The following is a 25,918-nucleotide window of genomic DNA, read 5'->3' on the forward strand; positions in this document are numbered from 1 at the left end:
ATAACAGGTCTTCCCATTTCAACAACTATCAGAAAGGGACAAAGGAAACCCCAAAGACGTTCTTTGAGGTTCATGATAAAAGAGGTCAGTGGGAATTTGCTGCTGTACTCTAGAATTAAAAACAAATGTGGATTAGGATTCCAGATAATTACAAAAGGATTGCAGGAGATTGGGTGTCAAGGTTTGCACTCATTCAGCTAAACCAAAATGCATTCTCCCATTGCTCTTTACAAGGATTGCAGCTAGTATTCTCCCAAGATAAGCTTGCGTTGTGTAGAACCCTCATGTTTTGGTCAGTAATGTACCAGAAATGTACTTGCAGGATTTCCAACACTGAACGCCCCACCCCCAAGCACAGAAAATGGAATAGTCCTCTTTTCTTTTCAGGACCTGCAAAGGTCAATGCCAGTTTATGTTGGGAGAGTGTATGTTCCTTTGTCATCTGCCAAGAAACCGTGCTGGGGAGCCCCTTGGGGAGGGGGAAGCACAAACTAGACAGAAAAAAAAACAAAAAACAAGGCGCAACACAGAGCTGGAAAAAGTTCAGTTAAAGGGAAAGAAGGCTGTGTTTGTGTGTGTAGATATACGTCAAGAACAGCATTTTGTTTTGTGGTAGGACAGAAGATTCAATTTTAAATTCTTATTCGCACAACATTTAGTGTCACATTATGGTTCAAACAAGAACACAACCCAAAGGTCGAAGGTGTCAGAAGGATTTTAAGAGCAAAAAACATGTTTTTCAAATCCAGTGCCTATAGAAAGTCTACACCCCATTTCAAAATGTACAAATTTTCTTGCCTTATGTAATTAAAATGCATTAAACTTTTATTTTATTTTCTCAACATCCAACACCTCAACTTCCAAGTGAAAAAAAATATTCTAGACATTTGAAGAAATTTGTATAAAAATAAAAACTGTAAAAGCTTGGTTGGATAAATGTCCACCCCCATTGTAACTGCAATCCTAAATTAGCTCAAGTGTAACCAATTGCCTTCACAATAATACATCACAATAATATACAGTTAAGGGGACTCCAACTGTGTTAATTTGTAGTGATTCACATGATTTCAGGGTAAATTCAGCAGTTCCTGTATGTTCCATCTGCTGGGTCGTGGATTTCAATGCAAAGACTCAACCATGAGCACCAAGGAGCTTTCACAAGAACTCCGGAACAACGTTGTTGAAAGGCTCAGATCAGGGGATGGGTATAAAAAAAAATTAATTAAAAGGCCTTGAATATCCCTTGTAGCACAGTCAAAATAACTGTTAATAAGTGGAAGGTATATGGGAACACCAAGACCACACCTAGATCAGGCCGTCCCTCCAAACTGGATGACAGAGCAAGAAGGAAGCTGATCAGAGAGACTACCAATAGGCCAACGGCAACTTTGCAAGAGTTACAGGCTTTCATGGCCAAGACTGATAAGAGTGCATGTGACAATATCCAAAGCACTCCGCATGGCAAGTAAGTAGCCATTACTCAAGAAAGCCCACCTTGAATCCCATTTGAAGTATGCAAAAAAAACATCTCTGGAGATTCTGTAGCCATGTGGCAAAATGTTTTGTGGTCTGAAATGGAACTTTAATGCAAAGCATGTTTGGCACAATCCCAACACAGTGCATCACCTTATCTGTGAAGCATGGTGGTGCAGCATCATGTTTTATGGGGATGTTTCTCATTGCCAGGAACTGGGGCACTTAAGGTAAGGACAGAAGGGAAATGAATGGAGCAAAGTACAGAAAAGTGATTTGAGCAAAACCTGCTGCCTCTGCAAGAAAGCTGAAAAGGAGATGAATGTTCACCTTTCAGAATGACCCAAAGCACACATCCAAAACTACACTGCAGTGGCTAAGGAACAAAGGTAAATGTCCTGGAGTGACAGTCAGAACCCACACCTAAATCCAACTGAAAACATGTGGCATGACTTGAAGATTGCCGTCTATCAACTCAACGCTCCCTAAGGAACTTGACAGAGACTGACAAGTTTTGTAAAGAAGAATGGTCAAATATTGCCAAATCTGCAAGATATATATATATGGACATATCCCAACAGATTCACAGCTATAATTGCTTCTACCAACTATTAACTCAGGGCGGTGAAGAATTATCCAATTATGATATTTCAGTTTTGCATTTTTAATGTATACTTTTTCACAGCAGAAACACATTTTCCCTTAACAGTGTTGAGTTTGGTGTGCAGATATGTGGACAAACCTAAATTTAAGGCACTGACAACAAAATGTAAAAAAAAGTTCAAGACTTTCTATAGGCACTGTATTTAGACTTATTCATGACCGTGTGTGTTGTTTTAATAGTGTAAGCAGTGCCATGGACATTTTTCCTGTCATTATTTCCCATCCTGATGAGTTTCTATGCAAGAGCGTGTAGGGGCTATGGCCTTCAAGCAGCCGTCTGTGTACCGGCCATCCCAGTTGCTGGAGAGAAACCTCGATCCAAATTGACATGGTGTAAACACCTGTTTATTCTCTAGCAGCTGCTTGAGACTAGGACCAACAGAGCAGCGGCCTTGAGGGTATGAATATGGTGGGGTGGGGGGTGGTGTAGAAAACTAGTTCTCATGTCAAAACTGTCCCTTTTCATTTGGTCAAATAAGGTAGTTTGGGAACAGCAGGGCAGAAAACACAACATAAATGCAGTTTGTTGGTGAACTGAATTGGAAACATCATTACACTAGAACACTGCACTTTTTAAATAGTTTTTCCATGGTTTTTTTTGTCAGCTGGGGGATGATGGGTAATTGCTTCAGGAAGGAACTATAAACAACAACAACAACAACAACAACAACAACAGAAGATGGCAAGGAGCAGGGATTGAGAAAGGCTGTGATATACAAAGGCCGGACAGCCGCAGCGCTGGGAAGGCCCCTACCTGCTCCCTCAGTCTCTCTGTCTCATCCTGGTAGGCTGCCAGCTGTTTCTTCCACTGCTCCACATTGGCGTTGGCTTCATGAAGAGCCGCCACCAGTTTGGTGTTGCTATCCTGCAGGGTGAACAGTTCCGCCTCCCAGTTCATCTCGCAGATCGACCTGCGACGCAAAGCAAAAGGAAGGTGTGGGTAGGGAGCTGGGAAGACGAGACTTGTATCACGTACAGGGGCCTGGGCCTAGCACACTCGCTTAGACAACCAAGGAAAAACTAGATTCTAGAAATGGATAATAATGGCGTCCACAAAGACCACCAAAATTCATCTTATTTTGGCGACAACAATATCAAATGTAGCATTACCGCTTCTTGAGGGGTGGTGGATGACAGTTTGTGTGCTTTAGTTTCTTCTTTCAGATACACTGACCCCAATCAGAAGGTAATGGGACAGGAGATGAAAACGGTGACATTTTTAAACAGGTGGAGTACGTTCAACTGACCCATCTATCGATAAATCTGTGGCATTTCACAGATCAGTTCATTTCCCATCACTCCGAGACAACAACACAAAGCCTGGGACTGGATTTGTGAGAGGTCAGCATTAATAAATGAGAAAGATAAAGGAGAGGAAAAAAAAGAATCTGCAAAATGGCACTTCAGTTAACTTTGGCAAAATATGACCAGATTTTTCAAACACTTGCTTCACCTCCACTGCACAGAGTGTCCCCGCTTTACACATGGCAAGCTATTCCAATCAGATATTGAGGATGGCTAAAGAACGAACAAAGACCGAGATCCAGAGGTCGCACACTGTAGTAGAAGATAACCGGCCGCAAAGGAGGGTAAAATAATTGATGGCTGAATCAAAGCAGACGGTCGACTTGTACAGTTCCGCATAGGACCTCAACAAGAGCAGGAAATCCAAAAGTACTTTTTGAGTTTGAAGCAAACAAGATGCACTCCTTTTCGGCCCAGCTGAGCGCACCCCAGTAAGTATCTACTCACTGCCAAAAGACACCTCAACCCTGAGAAAGGAAATGTGGTTTTCACAGACTATTTTTGAAAACAGAGTAAACGCACTGACTAAAGTTGGCGTTTCAGACAGCAAACCCCCCTTTTAAATCAACCTCCGTTAGAGCTGTATACAATTCTTTATAAATCTAGTAGCTGCACTTACCGATCTGCTACCTAAAGCAGAGGGGAAGCGGGGCTCTTACCTGCCTCCAAAGCGGCTGGCAACCTCCATTGTGAACGGGGAAAATGCCCAGGGACTGTCCAAAGGCGAAGCAGAGAGAAAGCCCCACTTTTGGCGCTGCTTTGTTAATGAATGCCGTTTCTTTCATCCGTTCCCATAACTAACTAATCCCCCCCACCCCCCCCACACCACCACCACCACCACCTCCAATCCCTCCCTTAATTATGCACACTGAGTGACTGTACCAGTTGAAGTGGTGGGGCGATACAGTAATTTACTGACTCACCATGGCAACTAGACTACAAAGACTGTCACTCCACATTACAGATGAGCCTTTTGTGGTTGGACCAAAAAAAAAAAAAAAAGTAGAAGTGAAGGCTGGTCCTAAAGTAAAAGAAGTCTCACAAAATGCATGTGGGGAGCTTCGCAGCCGGCTTCGTGTGCAATCGCCGAAAACGGACAAAAAGCTCAGGAGCGTTCAATCTTGCCGTGACTCATTCCGCCAGCACTTAAAGACAGATTGCGTCTCCCGGCTTCATCTGGGGTTCAGCATCCTACTCACCGCACCACGGAGGTAGGAGGACTAATGAGGAAAGATGCAACAGAGGAGGACGAATGAATGGCAGGGGGGCAGATGCGGGCGGGAGGGGGCAGAGTTTAATATGACACTGCAAGATCGCGACTCAGAGCGAGGTAGGAATAAGGTCAGTTTGCAAAAGTGGGAAAAAACAATCTATATAATAATCACTAAGTTCCGGAACATTCTAAACACACAAGAACGCCAAAAAGCAGTACCTTGGCAAATGCTTGCTCCAACTTGGGTTAGGACAAATAATGTGTTAAGTCCAACTTTAGTTTTTGATTTGTGAACTGATGTGACAATTTTTCCCTCTCATTCAACCTCAGAGAGGCGATTAAGGATCAGAAATCAGCGCATCATCCAAAAAACACCACCATCTTTGTTTTGTGTGTGGTTTTAATACCAGATTGCTAGTTAATGCAAAGCAGTGATTACATTCATGATTTAACAGTGCAAGAAATGGCTGCAGAATTCTCTAGAGCAATATTCTGAACAAACACACAGGTGTAATCCAGCAACAATTTCCCTGCATCTAATAGCCATCAATATATGTGAGTTCGGACTTGTTTAACTTTTCATTGCAATTTGCACGGCCGTTTTGAAAGGTTGTATAACATTAGTGCTTTGTCTTATTCGCATGTGGCAATGCTCCTACCAAGAACACCTTTGAGGAACAATTAGAAATGTAACTTCCTCACAACATGCTTTGGAAATTCAAATATTGTACTTGGTTTTACCTATACAGACAACAAGTAATGAAAGCACAGGATCTCGGAGAGGATTAGCATTTTTGCTCCAAAGTAGACCTTTCAACCAATCATTCTAAAAGTCACTGCAGAAGATCAAAAAATATAAATGCAGCACGACACCACACGCACTATGTCAGCAAATAGCTCAACATCATTTGGTGTGTAACTGGGAAGATTTGTGTTCCAGGATTTATCCAGTTTGGGAAATGGCAGGGAGCACTAGAGTGAAAGATTTTGCAGAGGGGGGAACTTAAAAACTAAAACAAGTCTTCCTGTACGTGCCCAAAATCAGGGCATCCATCTTTGCAGTCTTTATTACTGGCAATCATCTGCTTTAACTGCCCCCTTTCCTCTCTCTCTCTTTATTCTGGCACAGCAAAAAAATAAAATGATTACAGTTAAAGGCACGCCTAATCTCATCATAGCACAATGTGACAATTCAGTGAAGCCGGTGTGCTCATATATCAGATTAAGAGCAAATCAAACGAAATAGAAACACACAAAAAATAAAAGCCGTACAGCTGTCAGCGAAATTTCATTGTACGCGTAACGTACAATTCCCGGAATGTATTGGTAATTTGGCTCATTAAATTATTGCGGCTGCCCCAGCACACAAATGAAAGGGGACAAGTGTGCCGAGAGTTCTGGCGGGCTGTAAAATACAAGGCGACTCGACAGGAAAGCCAAAGCAGCATGAGAATGAACAGAGACACTGTGTAACAAAGTCTGTGTAAGTCCACTATACCGCTCACACACAAAACTTAACCCCCAGCATTTGGCTTGCACGACAAAGAGATCGTACTAAAACAGAAAAGCAGAACAACCGAACGACACGCTAACAAAAACATTTTGCTCCTGCCTGTCCGATTGTCAGAGCCGACAGAAACCGTAAAATAGTTTGAATGCACAGATCTGGTAAGAGACATTTTTGGGAACTGGAAGGAAAATAGAGCCATATGTTTGCTGTCCCCGTCCCACCCCCAAAGCTTTGAAACATGATGTAACTTCACTCGCTATGAGCAAAACAAGAAAAGAAGCACTTTTGTGTATAAGGGCTCCTATGAGGAGCTTGGGTTAGGGATTGACCAAAAGAAGCACCATTACCCTTCAGAGAGCATCTTCTTCAGGCGTTCCTTCTCGGAAGAAAGCTCGATGTCGGCACTCTGGCTGCGGTAAAGCTTGTCCTCCCCGGGGCCGTTGATACACATCACGGGGGGAGACTGCAGGTCTTCAGACAGGTCCTGGAGGGGGGAGAGATTGTCACATAACTGGAAAAAAGCCGCAATAGCTATTGGATTATACTTTTTCAGCATTTTGACCAATTTCCTAGGATCCTTCTAACTTAAATTTATTTTCATCTAAGAGAAAGAGAAAGAAGCAGCAGTGAACTTTGCAGTAGTAGATATTTTGGCGCTGGTATCGGGAATGCATCTTTGGTTAGATATTCGAAGGCTGTTCTGTGATGGGTTCCCACCGCAGTGGAGGTTTAATTACAAACCCCCAGTGCGCTAGGTAATTGGCTTGTGGTGGGTTGGTAGGGTAGAGGTGGTTACAGCTCCACAGATTTGTAAGGGTGTCCGCGTTTCTGTGAGAACACTCCATCGCCAATTAGAGATGGCAATGTGCCCCATGAGGCCTCCACCCAAGATCATGGCCAAAAAGAGGATTCCAACTGCGGCAGAAATCCCAGTGAAGTGGAGATATTGAAGACACTTATTAAGCTCTGTGGATGAGATCTGAAAAAGGGGGGGCAGCATACTTAACAGAAACACTTCAATTAAACTTTGACTACCTACCCCATAATCCATAATGCCATTATGCACCAATAAGCCCTCAGGTTGTGTCATATCATTAAGCTGCAAATCCACTCCCACACAGGCTAGTAGGATCTGCCATTTGATCCCCCGAACCCACCTCCTACACTCCAGAGACCGAATGTTGGATATCGTACACAGAGCCCAATCTGGCTAGTTGGTCGGCTCACGCCGACCAACAGAACTGAAACAAGTTTGTTTGCTTTTACATGAAACACCACCCAGTTTCAGATGCCAGCCTTCTGCCTTTTAAACACTTGTATTGCTCTGCATGGGGGGTTGTGCGATTTGTACAACATCCACAGAGTCCCATGGATCAAGAATTCATCCATTGCTTTAATTTGTCATAGTCGTGGCAGAAACGTCTTTGTGCGTTTGCGATATCCTCACCATCAGTTTTGTGAAAAAAAAAAAAAAAAAAAAAAAAGCCAGATGCAAGCATGTGTTAATAGTGAACCGGAGAGCACAAAACTTTCCGCTGCCACCTCAAGTTACTATTTACGGGTGGAGGAGGACTTAAGGGCGGTCGACAGTCCTGCCAATGCACTCGGCTTTCTTGGCCGCTTACAGAGGAAGCTGCTATCACCTGTTTTTTTGGTGTGTGTATTTTTTTCCCCATCTTACTTCACTTAATTTGATGTTCCCTTTGTTCCTCAGTCTATTTTCCACAATATACAATCAAAAAGCAACCCAGTACTTCTTAAATGAATGTATCTTCCACAAACAACATTAGTCTTACAAGCATAGATTGCATGAAAAAAAAAAAAAACATTTGTTTTGTTCATCCACCTCAAACTCCCTCTAGTCTGCTTTTACTTCAGTCTCCTTCCCTTGTTTCTGTCCTGTGAGGGGAGGAAAGTGGATTGAAACGCCGAGCCGGCCGAGAAAAACAGCATGAGGGCTCAAGAGGATTGCTCTGCATGCAAAAAGCACGAGTTGTGCAAAGGGCCGTGCTGAAATCAGAGCCGACGAGAGTACTCCGACCCAAAAGCCAAAGGTTAGTGAGTCGAGAACACTGAATTATACATGGGCAAGATCATGTATAAATAATAGAGCATATTGCATTTTTGTTTTTTGTTTTGGCTCATAACATACAAGTATAAAACACAAACACAGCCAAGTGTAGCACATGGGCAAGGCACTGGGTGCAGAAGTTAGCCGAGCACGTTTTCTCTCTCAGGTCAGTCACAGAACCACTGTTGGCCAAAGTCCCTTGAGACCTACTGTGCTTTAATCCACTCTGAGCTTTTTTTCCAACCACTTTCCTTCCCTTTAGACGCCCACTTCCTTTCAGTTGTGGATTTCCAAAGCATATCTTAATTTAAAGGGGTCATAATACCCAGTTATACTTGAAAAAACATAAAAATTTGATTGTTAACTCTTAGAAAACCACGCAAGTCTGCATCATCATTAGAAATAAAAGCAGCCGTTAACATGATGCAAAAAAATATAATATACATGAATATGGCCCAAAAGCAGTTCAATTTCTTTCCATGAATCGGTTCGTCAGAGTTAACTCAGCCAAGGGCTTGAGGGTATAACACAAAAACATGAAGACACTGCAGCCTGAGAAATTGAGTTTGACACCTCTGAATTAACGACACCTGTAAACGGCGAGTGAGTGCAGAGAGGCAGGGATTCGAGTGCCTTTGGTTCACACTCAACCCATCTAGTTTAAAAGGGGAGAGTCACATGCTCCGGCTGTGAGAAAGTAACACGACACGGCACTCACCTGAGACATCTGTGAGAACAGGTCCCACGGGGGCAGCAACAGACGGCAAACAGCAGGAAAAGAAAGAGAAGAGAACACTAAGTCCACAAGGCCATTTCCAAAATCGGATTATAATGGTCACCTCTTGTCGTCATCATTATCATCCAACTACTTACTGTCAGAAACCGAGTTCATTGCTCTGGGTGTAATTAAGTCTCTCTTTCACCGATAAAGTGCAGATTTCTGTGAATCAGGGCCAGACATTTGTTTCAATGGGCTTTTAGATTTTAATTATCCGCAGCGGATACCTCTGGTTGTATGCAAAACCAGTCCGGACCAGACATTAAACTGATGAAAATAAAACAGTGCCATTAAAGGGAAATTAGCCAATTCTGAGAATGAATAAATAGCAAGGACTGGGAGTTTGCTAGGCATTCTGTCAGTGGGTTTACAGTGAATCATCTTTGCCACAACACAGGAAAAAAGCTCCATAAATTACTGAGCAAAAATTGCCATCAAAGTTAAATTAAGAGCCAGTGCCGATGCAGAAGGCTTTGAGAGGAAGGTAGAGCAACATCCTGATGCAAAAACTTTGTACTGTATTGCATCCTGCATTATTCACTTATTTATATATTATTCACTTACTGGGACCCATTCTTGTCTGTTTTTTTTTTTTTTTTTACATTTACTTTATATTTTGTATTCTTTTTTCACTGCAAGCTGGCTGCTCATTGTACGTTTTTAGCACCAAGGGTCAGATAAAATATACAAAAGGAAAAAAAAAACTGTTGCACAAAAACCGGGCCCATATGCACGTCCCATATGGACCTACAAGCTGCTGGGTAGGTCTCTTGTCACACTGTGGATGAATTTGGTTCCTTTCAGATAGAAGAGCGTGTGCACTGCCTTGGGGTTTTTGTTAGAGGAAGAGAGAGAGAGGCTCAGCTGGGGGTGAAGGAAAGGAGGAGATGTTAGCTGTTGGAATGAAAGTGCCAAGGCATGATCGGGGTTGTTGCGAAGTCTGTTTGCCAGGGGGTGATTTGAAGAAGGCGGGGGTGGTGGGGGGGGTTGCAATCTGGTGTGTTTTAAGTGGATCTGGGTCACAGTGTCTCCGTGTCACGTTCATCGACAAAATTAACAACTCGCAGCTAATTGAGGGCTGAGGTCTCAATGAAAGCAGCATGATTCCTCTTGCCAGGACTTTTGACCTGGGGGGGGGTCAGAGAGGAATGTATCACAGGCAGCAAGTGAACCCAGATGGCATGGGCTAGGAGGATCGGAGAGGGGAGGGAAGGAGGGAGAGGGGGCTGTACTTTTCCTTTTTTTTTTTGGTGCCCTTCTTTTAACTTGTCAAGATTACCCCTGTGAAGTTAGAAAATGCATCACAAATTAAATCTTCAGGGCTGTTTTCATAACACACGCATTTGAAATTTCCAGCTGTAGTCTGAAAAATGTACGTGACACTTCCCCACTTGTGTGTGTCCCAAACCTCCCCTTCCCCCAAGGACAAACAGGTGTGAAGTAAGTGGGATAGAAGATTTATGAACATGGCCCACAGTGTCTTAAGACTCCATGTTCGTTCCACTGCTATATAGAGCATGGCTTTAGTGAAACAGATTTGTCTTCTTCAGCACAAGTCCAATATCGTTAGCTTTGGCATAAGCTGCAGGTGAATGCACGTATGGGGTATTCTTTCAACCAGGTGGTTAAAAAGCCTCCACAAGGATACATATTAGCACAAAACCAGGGACACTCACCTGAGACAGCTGGGAGCGACATTGGACCAGAGCAGACAACACAGAGAGAGAGAGAGAGAGAGAGAGAGAGAGTTACTACTGAAACATGCTTTTTTAATACATCTCCAATTCCAAATTCATCTTCATTGCTCCCCATTTGCGACTTAAACAGTGATGGCAGTTGCTTTTATTTCTCTAAAGAATACTCTCAATGTCTCCCATTTTAAGCCCCAGTTGTGTTGCTCTCGTTGGCACAGGCTGCACTCACTTACCCCTTTCCACCCAATCAGCGCAACTGAATACATTGTCGCAAAAAGTAATGCGGCAAGAACCCTGTGCAGAGACCGTGTGTGGTATTAAACAACAGATCCCAATTAGAGTCGGCCCAGACCACCAAAGCCCGGCGAGAGAGAGATGGAGTCACTTACATCTGCCTAAATCCTTTGACATCAAAGAAAAATAAAATAAATTGTCCGTGTAAATGCTTTCCTATATTAGTTTGACCTGCAGTGTACGGTCTGCGATACCATTCACAATCAATCTGCTTGCTTCTTCCTTTTAGAAAGGATGTTAAGTCTGCAGACAATAGATGTTAGCTGTACAAACACACACTACTACAGTGACAGATTTATACATTTATTCACTGTTAAGAATCTGTCAAAAGCTGTGTGTGTGTGAAAATAACTTAAAATAATCACCACAGCTTTATCTAATATATATTAATAGGGAGTGAGAGCGAGAGAGAGACATGCAAAAAAGATGCACAAAGGGATCTTTCTCTGGAAACATCTTTCCACCTGTCACATCTAAGCTAAATAAACGGTTTCATCTAAGGCAGCTGAAAACACTGACAAGCTCATTCTTCAATAAATCAACTGACCAGAAATCTTTTTCTTTTACCAAAACCATAGGAAATATTGTGTCAGGGAGATGGCAGGACCTGGCAGGATAATTTTAGCAGTGGCCTAGTTTTCCACCTTCCTTTCCTGGGAGACAAATGACCTGCTCATTTTGCAACCTCATCCACAAGAATACCAGAAATTAATGAGTCAAGGCAGTTTAATAGCTGAAATCTCAGCTGGGACCCCAGGGATGCCCAACACAGAGGGGTGCCTGGGATTAAACATTTAAGGAGTTAAGTCTTACCACGATTCGGTAAGACTTGTCATTTATCTTCAATACATTTGATCTGTATTGAGCGATTATGTATGAGGTCTCAGGAGAGTTTAATTTGGACGGTGAGTAGCTGGTTTCAAATGAAGGCACAATGGCCGGTAGACTGTGCAGGTACCTGGATTAAAAAAGGGGGTTGTTTTGTGCGCTGACCTGTGGGGCGGCGATATTGAGCCCAGGGTTGCTCAGCTCAAACTTGTCCTGTGATTTCTCACGAGCCAGACGGGCTGCCTCCCTCACCTCCTTGAAGCGCTCTGAAAACTGCAGAGAAAAACCCCAGACAACATCTGAATTAAATTCATTGTATCCACCCCCATTTTAAAGTGTGTTGTTACTTCAAATTAAGTCTGTCCAAGTGAACGCGATTCCATTATTGAGGTATATTTTTTTATTCTTATGCAGCAATGAGAAAGTGTATGTGACTGTGTAATACAATAACAATTTACAAAAATGAAAAAAGGGAATTTTCTATCAATTTTTCGTCTATGGTAGCAGAATACAAACTCCAGTCCTTCAAGGCCACAGAGATGCAGCCTTAATAATTTAATCCTCATTCTGTGTAAGAGACAAAAGCAGAGTGCAAAGTAAAGCAACGAGGGCAGCCAGTGCCAATCATTGTCAGGCCCAGGTGGAGTGGGCAGCCGAAGTTGGGTGAACCTATAAACCTTCACCCGCTTTTCCGCAAATTTACCCACAATTCACCTGGTGCAGCTGCTGCTCTGAGGCGAAGCCCAGGCCATACACCGTGTTCGCCCGGCTGTCCGCCCACTGGCCAAACTTCTGGGACGTCTTAGTGAAAGCCATGTTGGGCGTAATGGTGCTGTTAATGATGGCCTGGAATGTGAGAAACAAGACCCATTAAGATGGTGTACGGTTGCCGTTATATAAAGTTAAAAAAGGAAAGTTAGAAGCACCCTTTAATAAACGACTGAACTCTACAGTGTGGTTGGAAAACACTGAACACTAACCACAAGTAACTCCTCAAAACCCAGCTATGCAAGCCCTAGCATTACAACTTGTGTGGGAAAAATGGGGATTGGGGAGACCAATACTCAGGACATGACTCCCCTCCTCCTTCACACTATATTACAACCGCTTAAAATCTCAGACAATGCCAAGACTAACCCTTTCTTCAACCAATAGCTTAAGAGCTTTCTAAGCCAGCGATTATGTACGAGGTCTCAGGAGAGTTTAATTTGTTACATTTATTTGACAATGTAGTACAACTGGAATAGCGCCACACTGAACACAATTTGGAACAATAGGGCTGTTGAACTCGGGGTGGAAAGGGGATTAAAATCTGGGTAAGCCGAGAGACACCAGCTATTGTTTTGTTTGCAATCGGCTTTTCTGTCTGCTCCGACACACGCAAACTGCTCCGCCAGCTCCCAGATAGCCCAGAGACGGCTCAAATTAAAGCACACAGCTCATTCGTTAATGGCAGTTTGGATTGAAAAATGGGAAACTAATTATGGAAGAATTGTTAAGATTTGTATGGGTTGGGAATATTCAATTAAAATATCCTCTCCTAGTGGGGTGCAGTGCATGTACAGTCTTCATCTCCTGGGTGGATTGAAGGACCTGTACTGTACTTCTAATTCTTATTTGTCGTTAACTGGATTAATTTGTTAAGATCGCCAAAACAGCAGCCAAAACAGAAAGAAAAGAATCTGCGGCCACTGCCAGGCCTCATCAGGATAGGATGGAAAACATGATTTGTTTTTGTCGAGGTTGCCGTTTTATTCTAAAATACACGCACTAAGCTGAACAAATTGCACCAATGGGGAATTCGAAGGAAAAGCTGCTTGAGGGACAGACCCCGTCACTCAGAGGGCAGGACTGGCATTGGGTACATCTTCCGTCAGCTTGTTTCACCAGAGCCTCGTCCGTGTAATGAGAGACAGAGGTCATTAGTGCAGAAGTTTGTTCAGGGCTGACATTTTTAATTAGGCAGGGAGAGAGCGCATTCACACAAACCGAAAGGGAAAACAACTACGGTTCAGGATTCAAGTAATTAATTAACTGGCTTCACCAACATGTATATATTTTTCCTGCACCCAGACAAACAGAACAGGTAGATGGTGGGGGGGGGGGGGGTTGCATTAATTAATTTGGATAATGGACACCTATATACACAGTCACACACACACTCTCACCTTTGTCCCTCCCACACTGATGATTCTGTAGACATTTCTGTTTGCGTCGTAGAAAAATGAGACTGTGACAGCATGCTTGCTGACAGGGATCCAGTTTCTTTTCGTGGCCGGATCGATCTGGAAAACATGAGCCCTGCAACTAAAGATTGGCTGCTCCCTAGAGAGAGAGAGGGAGAGACAGAGCAAGAGGAGAGAGAGAGAGAGAGAGAGAGAGAGAGAGAAAAAGCATTATCAGACTATCAGGTTATAAAGAGGAGTTCAGATCATTTTTCGCCTTCTTACTTGTTGCATATCCAACAAGTATTCTCTACAATTCTATGCTAAAATAATCAAATACACAAGCTTTTTCCTCCACACAAATGGAAAGCAGAAGTGCTCAGAAGGGCTCAGTGTGCCTCATCAGCTAAAACCACCATGCTTGTCAGCGACTATGGGAAACAAGTTTGCATTCCCCAATCTTTACTTTCCAAAATCCTCATGACCCAAGTCGCTCCCGACGATTATAAACGATTGTGCGCTCCAAAAGAAACACCATTACATGAAAACTGAGCTCTTGGAGCACACACAAAACAGAACTCCCCACCATACATTATCTTCATGATTGTAAGGCTAGAAAATCACCTGTACAAACAAACTAAAGTACACAGAAGACCCACCCAGAGCAGTAAGGCAAATTGAATATACAAACAAAAAACTAAAGACTAAACTGGGACATAACTTTGAAGTAATAACCAGCAGGTTCTTGTTTGACCACGGAACAGTTTAAATAAGCACAAACTGCAAATTATTGCTTATTTATTATATTCTCGATGCGCCTTTTTTGCAGATGTATATTCAGTGAGATGGTTTCCGGCCCCCGGAGGCCTTTAATCCCTACACTGGTTTGTTAGATTAGTAGAGATGCCATAGACCTGTATAAAAGCTGCACATTTTAATTGGTAGATGGGGGAACTTGAAGGGTACAGGGAATTTCACCAGCATGCAGTGGCGCCATGGTAACTTTTGTAGGAATAAACACAAACGCAGTCTCATTAGTTCTGAAAATAACCCATTCATTTTTGTCCCTTTTTCTCTCAGATTCCTGCCATTCTGTGCATTTGCTCACATACAGAGATTGAACCCTTATGACACAATGGAAGCAATTGGTTTTGTGTGTGATTTTTTTCCCAGTGCAAATCAAGATTCAGAGGCAAACTATTCCAAATTGATACTTTGCAGACTGTGTGTCTACATTTTATCAGGTTTGCCATTAGTGGTTCAGGTTGTCTCTCTTAGGTAATTCCCAACAGAAATGCTTCTCCTTAGAGCGTGTCCGCTTGTAAAATTGATTTTCTAAAATATCTATTGCAGCAGTATACAACTACAGAAGAAGGCCCAATCCTACCCACTGAAACACAGCTCCTACCATTTTGCAGTGCTGGAATTGGAGCAGATTAGTTTCCATTAGTTTTTTTATGATGTGTTGATGCATTTGATCTTGTTATGTTAGTAGACGGTATAGTGGAATATGCCTTTCATCTATTTATGTATATTAATATTACTATCATAGGAGTATTCAGGTCTTTGTAGTCAGTACACTTATGAAGCCTGGACTTTCTAGTTGGGCAAATATTTGGACAGCTGAGAAACAGGCCCTGAAGGCAGGGGATGGCAGCGAGAGTGTGGCCTGTGCTGGCCAGCTGGCAAATATCTCAGTGTTGGGACGAGAATGTCTCCAAAATAAAAGTGTCTCCATCTCCCAAGACATACAATCGGGACAGCTTTTTCTGCCAGCATTACAGTATGCATGTATCCTGGAGACAGTACATATTTTTCATTACATTTTGAAAGCAAACGAAGTGACCCACAATCACGATCATCTTGTTCGTCAAGTTCCAGAAATGAATCAGTCACTAACAGTTTAAGGGACAACACCATATCTGACATTAGAGAAGTCAGCCAGTGATGCGTGTGTTAGGGTATCACGCGATAGCAGGGGAGGGAAACGTCCAAGGGCATTTTGTAAACGTTGAGAGAGCCACCAAAACAAGAAATGACAATAGTATAACTGGATCGACTGTTGGCATGATACTCAACTGTGTCCTCAAGAGTAAAAAAGAAGGAACTGCTTCAGAAATCTTCCAGAGAACAAGGTAGCTCATACTCCAAAATGACGATCGTCTGCCGAGAGGCCAACAAAGCCCAGACTCATACCCATCTCCATCTCACTGATTGATTAGTCTTGAACTGACCTCCTACTGCTGAATCCCGGGCCATATCCAGTCTGACATCTTCCCTAATCTAGATTTCATCATCTTCAAATCCCTTCCGCAAATTGATAGCCACGTAAAACGCTTATGAATTTTGAATGACGATTAATTAATAATGCTTCTTCCATTTAATGGGCTACTTTTCTCAGTACGTCTCGCGGGGCTGTGGTAGAAAGGCAGTGACACCAGGAGCCAACGTTACATAAACAGAACAATGGCTATGGTGATTATGCAACGTGTAATGGCCCTGCTAAATATTTATGTGTGTTTAAACCAGAGTGTGGATTTACTGTGTGACTACACCGCGTAATAAAAGAGACTACTTAATGTGAACCCAGCGGAAATCATCGCTTTATCATAAATCCAGGGCAAATCCAAGGGCAAATGTGTCAGGGAAAGAAGAAAAAAAGAAGCTCCATTTCACTGACAACTGCATACAGACTCACTCTCCAAGAGGTACATTAAACCATACGTACGTTTTTCTTTTTTCTCTTTTTCAAAGGGCCATTTTGACTTGATTTTTCATGAACGTTTTCTGAAACTCTGCCATCTGGCTCTTTGCTTTTCTTACACGGCTCAACTTTCATACTCAGAGGCACCGGGGATATAAATAGTGTTCTCATGGGAACCACACAAGCAATTACCCCCCCCCGTTACACTCGGCTGATTTCTATGGAAACGTGCGCATTGCAATTTGCGCCACTGTACACAGAGGCAAAGGGTCTAGGTGAGAGCCCCATAAAATGAACTATGTATCTCATCAAGGTAAAAATGTGGCCATTGCCAGCCTCTGAAAATCCAACAGACTTCCTAATGTAACTCTCATGTCACTCTTCTCCCCCCATCTCACTCGAAAGTGCTATGTTGCGTTCACTCTACTGGTCACACCAAGCGGTCAGTGCTTGCCTGGGTAGAGGTCAGTTTTGCTGGGAGGTCTGGATCGTAAAAATCAATAGGGCAGGTTATAAATAAACCAAGCTAGTGTTAAATTACTTAATTGGAACAACAACACAACTCTCACTAGTCACTACACATAGAGCAGCTTTACAACAGAACTGGACACAGGACCATCACACTGACTACTAGAATTTGGGTGTGTGGGTGTTTGATATATCATGCCAGTAGCCTTGAATAAATGCATCCAAGAAATTACTTATGATTCAAATTTAAAAGTGGGCTATTGTCTGCAATTATTCCAACCAGAACAGTTTGCTTTTAAACGCATTGACTTTCCTTGAGTTGTCCGTGTTACTGGTGCAAATGAAGCCCACATCAGGGGGTGCTAGCAGACTAGTGAATCCCTCTGCAAGGTTCCTTCGTTCCGTATCCCGACTGCAGTAAAAACCGAGGTGACAACTGGCCTAAAAACGAAATAACGTTTTGATATTGCATTGCCGGTGCCGGACAGAAAGACTTGACAAAGCGAAACATTTGCTTTCACCCATAAGATATCTATTCCACTATTAGCTGTAACAATGGCCAAATGCCAACCGTAGCAATCGCCTAAATTTGACTCAATCTGAAAACTACACATATCCTACTTAACTCAACCCAAGATATTTGCAATTTGTGTGTTTAGTATATTACCAAGACCTAAGTAGTGCCACCCAGTTCCCTAGGATTGTTAGGTTAAAATTCAGCAAACTGCAGACTTCGGCCTTGACGGACTACAAAACAAATCAATAGCCTGGAGACTGAACTAGAGGCTTACAAAAAGGTTAGGAACAAAAAAAAACTAAACTTCTCTGAAACGTCACCGTTTTAAAGCTCGCAAAACAGGTTTCATTTCCGGAGGCATGAGAGACAATTCTCGGACACAGCTTGGCAATATTATAGTGCATCATGTAGCAAAGTGGAATTCATGTTATTACAGCACTCGAAAAACAAACAAAAAATTATCATCTTTCCCCACGGAGAAATTTAGCTAGTAATAACAGTGCGCTCATGTCACATGACTGGAATACTTTATCTTTCCAGCTGCAGCTAAAACCTCCCCAGGCTTCTTCTAACAACCCCACAGCAAAATCACCTTAAGACCCTTGCTCAAATCCTCCCACTCCACCTAATCTCTCTTACTTTGCTGACTGATCTCCCACTTTAACCCGTTGTAATTCGGCTTCCTGGGTAATTTATCCTCCAAGCGGGAAGATAATTAAACTGCCCCTCAGAATATCTATTTAAAAGCATTAAGATGGAAAGCAGGAAGGGGACACCACCCCAAGTTGAGGGCAGCAAACGTTTCACACGGGGCAAAATGTTCGGAGTCATCCCTGCAGCTGTTCTAGCAATATAACGATCCATCTCTTGCTTCTCTCCTTCCAAAAGTGTCCTGATCAGTAACTTTGTTAGCTATGGTATGGTCTCGATTAGCCCCTAAATTAAAATCATGGATTTATTTCAGTCACCTTCCCTTCGATCGATTTTTATTTGACCCCCAACCAGCAGAAATTGGGCTTGCAAGAATGCTCTTATTTGTATTTTTTTTTTTAAGACAGAAAAAATATTCACAAGCAGCAGTGAGCAATGTTTTAATTTTCAATGTTTCTTTCATTACATGCAAACCAAGATATACGTTATGGTGTTTGAGGGGAGGTGGGACTGCAGTATTAAATCAGTCCTGCTCGCTGTGATTCCAGTGTCTGTGTTGGGAATGTGTTCCCGGGGGCCCGATCGCTCTGGCTTGGTGACAGCAGCGAGAGTCTCGAGTTCACTTTCGAAAGCTCTGGAATTTGAGGAGTCCTATTCGGCACCATGACACAGCAGAGCAACACAACAACCACCCCAGAGCAGAGAAACAACAGCTGAAACACATATATATCTATATATATATATATATATATATATGTAGAAAACCTTATAGTAGAAAACTAAGCGCTCTTCCTCAACTCAAACTCTAACCAGGAGGTTAGAACCTATTTTGGTTCCAATTAAAGGTGCTACATCTGTCATTCTTGATGTTTATTATGTGGGCTATTTTAAATCCTAGTTTTTATTCCCCCTCAAACCCAGATTAGGCATGTTTTTTCTGTCAACTTGGAGGTGTAATTTAAAAAGGTGAATCAGCAGGGGAATTATACTGCCAAGCATATTGATCTATTACAGGTTTTTACGAGCAGCAGGTCCTGGGTATTTCAAGCTAGTTGCCCTTATTTCAAGAGTTGAATTTCATAGACAGGCGTTAACGGTTGAAACACAATTCAGTGCTTTTCTGCCTTAGAAGAACCACTCACACAATAGCCCAAATCTCATAGTATCCTGAATAGATCCAAACTGCTTGGCAACCAGACCGCTGTTCTTTCCTCCAAATCCCAAACCCAAAATCAACGCAGCTGGACCGTCAAAAAGCACACCCGACACTGCTTTACGAGTAGCCAACAGATCTAACCCGGGAACGATGTCTAGACTCCGACCGCATCTTTCTTACGCATGCCTCGATCTTCTAGGCCTCATCCATGTAAGCAAGATGGGCTTTCAGCTTAATTGGCAGCCGTAAATTCATTTAATGTGACTGGCTGGTAGGATTCATCACGGCCATTAAGGCACACAGGGAGATTCGTCTGGCAGGAGTCTTTGCAGAACAGTGCAATAATCTGCTGGACGGCGAACCGTTTTTTTGGCAGCAGTCTCTTCACAGGAAGTATCTCCCTGACCAGAGACAAAGCCAGGAGAAGGTCTGTTTGAGTATCAAGAGGTCACAGATTTGGGCATTCATCGCTGGTGTGAATTACTCAAGAATCAGAAAGGGCATTAAATCCCATTTTAGGACGTGGCACTTAATTAGCCCTTCTAATTTTTTGGCATTTCTAGTCTTTGGACGAACCGCAATCGCTGGATTTATATACTGGATCTCTGAGGAGCAGTGGGAGAGAGCTGTCAGTGATGGCAGGTTATTTAAAGTGCTGGAAAAATAACACCCCTCCTCGAAAAAACAACAACTAAGAAAACATACTTTTCTAACATACAAACTAAGACAACACAGAAACACAGACACCAAACACATGAGAAGAAGAGAGAAGATACTGGTACCTTTCTCTGTGTAGCGGATACATTGTTAGTGACTAGGCAGCACTCTTTTTCTAAAGCAGAGAGAGAGAGAAAAAGGAAAACCTGTGTAAAAAACAAACCGAACAACAAAAACGTTGTTCCCTGGTCATACGCGAGAAGGAACTCAAACAAACACAACACTGACAGTTGCCCAAAGATTCTTCTTCTCCTTGGTTTCTACGCCATCGTCAGATAGAGAGCAGAGAACATCACGAAAGATTGTGTCTCGGTGTGGCGAGCAGACCCATGTCCGGCAAGATCCAGACCCGGGAGAAAGAGAGGAGGAATCTCAGCCTTTTCCCCTCGCAAGGATACCTGGACATGAAACATCTAGAGCACGCCATCAATTCCAGCTGAGCAAGTCTTCAGAAAGCACAGCATGAGGCAGATGCGTTGACCACAGGTGCACTAACACCACATTTTCTGATTCACTGAAACAGATCAGCATATATAGGCGGGGATAAAACATGGTCAATTATCAATCGGGGCGTAGAGTGTGGGAATTCTGCATTTCTGAAATCAGTGGTAAACTGAGCGAACTGAAGTGCCACTCAATAATTAAGGAGGATGACTAATCACACCTCGCTGTGTCCTACGGTAGGACTGAGGATTACGGTGGAGCCATTTAGGATATGCCAAGGGTACAGCCTTGGTTGGCCACTCGGGATCTCCGTTGTAAATATGGCCGTTCACCACCCAGTACTTCCTCTGCAATCTAACAAACTTAAAAAAAAAAAAAGTGACATCACCACCAGCACTTCTACATCTCCAATAATACTTGGTCACCTTTATCTTGTAGACTTGTCATAGGCCAGCTAGGGTTTAAATAGATTAACACACTAGACTGGCTGCATTTTAGAAGTATATTGATCAAACACAAAGCTGAAGAGAAAAAGGAAATATCTATTGCATGATGTTTTGTTTTGCCGTCTAACAAAGTACATGGGTTTGCATTATGTAAGTGTGTCACGTTTCAGAGCTCCTTCAAAGTTTCTCATATAAGACAGGCTTCAGATGAGCTAATATTGGTGTGTGAATCCCAGGCAGAATGTGTTTTTACTGACTTTAAGGGAAGAGAGATGCCCTGCAAACGTCTTTGTAGACTCCAGTTCTCGTTTTGTATGAAATATTGATGCTTGACTTTCTTTTCCCTTCCCCATCATATAAGACACGTTGTTTCCCTGTGGGCTCCTCTGTGAGTGCGTTAGCAAAATAACTTGAGGGCTACATCAATATCTCATCAGCTGGAGCACTTTTTTTCAGCACAATCACATGACCACTACGCTGCCTTCGTTTACTACTGAATCATAGACTATAATTATTGCCCTCTCCCACAATAGGCATGTTGTTAAAGTCTAACATTTGTGAGGGGGAAACTCAGTTTTCTCTTCAGATGGGAGAAATGCACGTTGCACTATAGCCTAGGTTTGTTTGTTTGTTTTTAAATTGTGTTTCAATCCAAATGACATCACAAAAGAGCAGTGCGCTACATTATACATCATTCAATGATTAAGCACATGTCAAATCTTTTTTATTGTCCCCTGCATTGAAGTTTTAAAAGTGCAATAACCCTTTTTTTTTTTTTAAACCCTGCCTGTCATTCACATTGAACAGTTAAAAACAGTGTCTGAAGCACTACACATTACACTAACATAAGAATACAGTAGAAATGTCACATCTTGGGTTACACTGTGTATTGAGGCTTGTTAAAAAATACTTCAGAAACAAGATAATGGTACATATAGGTAGTAAAACACGTATTCTTAGCAGATTGTTGTACAGAGAAAGTGCATTTAAACTGTAGCCAACCACTGTTGTGGGTTTTGCACTATCCTAAACTTTCCCTGTTATTCAGATGTGTCTTTATTTTGTTTTGCAATTCTTATCCCCCTACTTTAACAAGGTGACATTACTTAATTTAATATATACAAATCAATACAAAAAAAAACTCACCCCATTTCGTTTTGGCACCTCTGTCGTTCAGCTTTTTGATTTTAATCCAGTTTATTTGAATTGCTGGTGCATGGGCTATTTTTTTCTTCTCTCTCCCCTCTCTTCCCCTTTTCTTTTGTCTCCGGATCCGGATGCTTCTTAAATCTCCACCGGAATTTCACTGCATAAAAAAAAAAAAAAAAAAATTATAATAAAAAAGATTAAGTCGTTTTGCGTCCACTTCTCCAAAGTTAACGCCTTTTCCGAGACGCGGTTGGTTTACACGTTTGTGCCCCCAAAATAAAAAATGTCCCCGTTTTCCTCGACCACTAAAGATATGAGCAAGTTCCCTTGACGTGCTTCGTCCTATGCAGTGCTTCTGTGCGTCCCAGGCTGTGTCTCCCGCTGTGTTATTTGCACCTCTATTACCTTATATCTCCGCTGTGCCAACTGTGCCCTTCGCATCTGTTTCTGCAGTGCAAATGTGTGGACGCTGCTTTACTGATTTCTCTATTTAAGACGGTGACACCCTCCGGCTATTTTCACTTTTCAGGCGGTTCATGGTGTTTTCCCATCCTGCAAACACTGCCCCAATCCCACTCTGGTTGGCAGTTCTTGCTCCATTTCCATTTTAAGCCTCCCTCTCCTGCCACCTGCTGGTTACAATGCCAAGTGTCAGATTACTTAAAGCGGCTGACCCTTTTTATGCCCATACATTTTTGCCCAATATCGGTGTAATGCATAACGCCCCGAGTTTGGTCCCTTTTATGCTTGGTCTTGTGTCCCATATGTACCATTTCTATGTTACTCGAATAAGAAAAACAGGGAAACGCAAAATTATATATATATATGGGATGGAGGTATTTTTAGGCACATAACGGGATGCATCCAGAAAGTCATACCCCTCCTTTATACAAGTTGATTGTTAGACTAGGCTAAACCCAAACACACACATTGTGGGATAACCATAGCAGAGCATAGTAAAAGCACAATCTGATCAAGAAAAAAACTTTGAAAACCTATTTTCCCGACCTTCACTGTGTAGTTTGTAGGGTCAATCTGATGTCGATTTCAAAAAGTGAGTATAGCACGTTAAACATTAACTGCACCGAGCCCATCCCAGGCCTATTTCCACTGCTCTACTTATTTGAGGGATTGTGTCTTTCCAAAAGAGGCACGTTCGAATACCTATAACTGTCCTTGACATCAGATCCCAGGGGAATGCAACGCCACATTACTTGGAGACATGTGAAATACAATGTGGAAAATATCTGACTGTATGAAATTAGTGATCTTCCCAATTATCTAGCATGTTTTAGACCACATAATCTGAGTTGGCAGCTCATACGCGCTGGATGGCTGTGGGTTCCCATGAGACAAACGTTTTTTTTTTTACCTTCTCTTGCTACTGTGATTCAGAGCACGTCTTTGTTTTCCTCCATTGGGTATCACTGTGCATAAAATTGGTCCAGGTGATCCCTTTCCTATTATAATCAGCATCTTACTGCATTGGAGCCTGATCTTATGAGGAGATAGCTCAGGGACACAGTAGTTGTGTGTACATGGGGCTGACAGGGCCTGCTGAACCAGAGAATACCCAATCTCACATTTAAAGGGAAGGTGTTTTGATGGAAATGCTAAATTTAAGGTACTTCTAGTCAAATCCAATACAGGCAACTGAGGCTTTAATCTTATTCAGGTCAACGGTAGCCATTTTGGATTCTGCACACCCTTCACTGTTGTCAAGACTTCCTATCCCCGAAGGATGATTCAGGATCTTCAGTTGGAAATGTCTGTCTAGCTTCTGAGTATACACATAAAAAAGGATGATGAAAAAGCTGAGTTGTTGCTCAAAAATAGTGCCTTTGTAACTGTAGCTATGAAAAAAAAAAAACAATGGCTAATTATGTCTGTGCAAAACAGAAGTGAAGACTAATATAAATTACTCTGTTTGGAAAGGACATTGCTTTGTGAGAACTTCAATCTTGATGTCCCTTGAGGCTTGACTCCTATAGGCTACTTCTTGATCTATTTTGGTTGGGATTTGTCAAATTCTGAGAAGTACAGTGTAGTTTTATTTCCCCTAAAGACTCATAAAACCAAATATATGAACTTGATCTTCCACTCAGCGCAAAACTGAAGTGAACAAGTCATCTGGAGTGACGCCCTGATAACACTCGGATAAACTCAACCTCTTCAGCCACTTGTGTAATAGTGAACACGATAGTTCGAAAATACGAGCCGTTTTGTCATTTATGTTGGGGTGGGGGTGTTTCTTATCTCCAAGCATATGCCGTCTGAGACAATTAACGGCTCGTAGTAGAAATGTAATATCGCGCCAGTGCGAGACATCACGAACACAGTCACACTCTCTGCTTGAACACGTTGGCTGCACAGTACATCTAATTAGGGCCTTACGCACAGATACTGCCAGACCCACTTTTGGAGACTTCAATTTATTTTCACTTGGCAGCTCTGTAATAGGAATAGGAAAAGAAAAGCGACAGCCATGCTTTAGACACGTGTGAAGCCCAAACTCGATTTAAAAAAATATATATAAAGGTACAAAGGTGATCGCTAATGATTTGCAGTGACCATTCCCTCTAAGGGGACAAGTGGACCCAAACCAAAATGTCCCCCGCAGCATAACAGAGCCTCCGGACCCCTCACTGTAGGGATCCAGCAGTCAGGCCTGTACCGTTCGTATCTCCACAAATGCACTCGCCCACTTGAGAACACCATCCAGTTGAGTGTCTGTGTGACTGAAGCTCCTGCCATTCGTGCCTCAATAATGACCTCTCTATCAAAGTCACCGAGATCCTTTCTTCTTGCCATGTTGATCCAAAATCAAGGTCAAGTAGGCCTGCTCAGCATTTTTATACATGCCACAGAGCATGATAGGATGTTAATTGCTTAATGGTATCGTGCAGTACACCTGTTTGGAGGCATCTGCATTTGTTATGTTCCTCCATTCATTTATTCAGGTTTTTCCATATTTCCACACTCACACTCACACTCACACTCACACTCACACTCACACTCACACTCACACTCACACTCACACTCACACTCACACAACAATGGTCTCCAACCCTGGTCCTGCAGAGCCCCTATCCAGCAGGTTTTAGAGGTCACCCTTGTATCACCAATTTATAAACTCTTGGAAGTATTTCATTCTGATCAATTCAGCAAGAGTTTGGTCAATTCAGTCAATTAGAAACCATTGGAGCAATTATCTGAATACCTGGAGCCTCCTCAGAGAAGAAGTCCTTTGGTTGACTGGCTTAATTGATTAATCACTCACATGTGTTCCCAGTATTTAGAAATTGGTGATTTAGGGTGACCTATAAGATTAAATGGATTGGGGCCCTCCAGGACCAGGGCTGAGACCTCTGTAATTGAAAGTATTCACACCCTTCAACTAAAATAGTTATTAGATGTTGAAATCGAACCATTAATTAATTTATACTTGTTTATCAATGATTCGCTTGACTTTGTCTTTATTTGGACACTGATTCTGCCTAATGAAAACTGTAAGGATTCCACATGACTGAGCAGAGTTGACACGGAGTTCCTGTAAACTTTGGACAGCCACCACATTGATTTTCCTAATAACATCAGTCACTTGCATTGCTGCTGATTTAGTGGCGCAGTTTCTGTCTCAGACAGAAGATAGAGGCTCAAAACAGCACACAC

General features: G+C 42.4%; 1 protein-coding gene across 1 annotated transcript in view; it reads right to left on the bottom strand.

The window, feature by feature from the left end:
- Positions 1 to 22,815, bottom strand: part of LOC136717809 (homer protein homolog 3) — a 31,391-nt gene extending 8,576 nt beyond the window's left edge. The window contains exons 1-9 of the mRNA XM_066695337.1: positions 22,652 to 22,815; positions 22,244 to 22,403; positions 20,273 to 20,322; positions 13,998 to 14,154; positions 12,544 to 12,675; positions 11,995 to 12,102; positions 10,690 to 10,698; positions 6,512 to 6,648; positions 2,891 to 3,047 (exon numbers count right to left, since the gene is read on the bottom strand). Coding sequence (XP_066551434.1) covers positions 2,891 to 3,047; positions 6,512 to 6,648; positions 10,690 to 10,698; positions 11,995 to 12,102; positions 12,544 to 12,675; positions 13,998 to 14,154; positions 20,273 to 20,295 — 723 coding nt within the window. The 5' untranslated portion in view covers positions 20,296 to 20,322; positions 22,244 to 22,403; positions 22,652 to 22,815. The remainder of the gene's footprint in view (positions 1 to 2,890; positions 3,048 to 6,511; positions 6,649 to 10,689; positions 10,699 to 11,994; positions 12,103 to 12,543; positions 12,676 to 13,997; positions 14,155 to 20,272; positions 20,323 to 22,243; positions 22,404 to 22,651) is intronic.
- Positions 22,816 to 25,918: the final 3,103 nt, after the last annotated feature.

The sequence above is a fragment of the Amia ocellicauda genome, chromosome 22 (assembly GCF_036373705.1).
Source record: "Amia ocellicauda isolate fAmiCal2 chromosome 22, fAmiCal2.hap1, whole genome shotgun sequence".
Taxonomy (NCBI): Eukaryota; Metazoa; Chordata; class Actinopteri; order Amiiformes; family Amiidae; genus Amia; species Amia ocellicauda.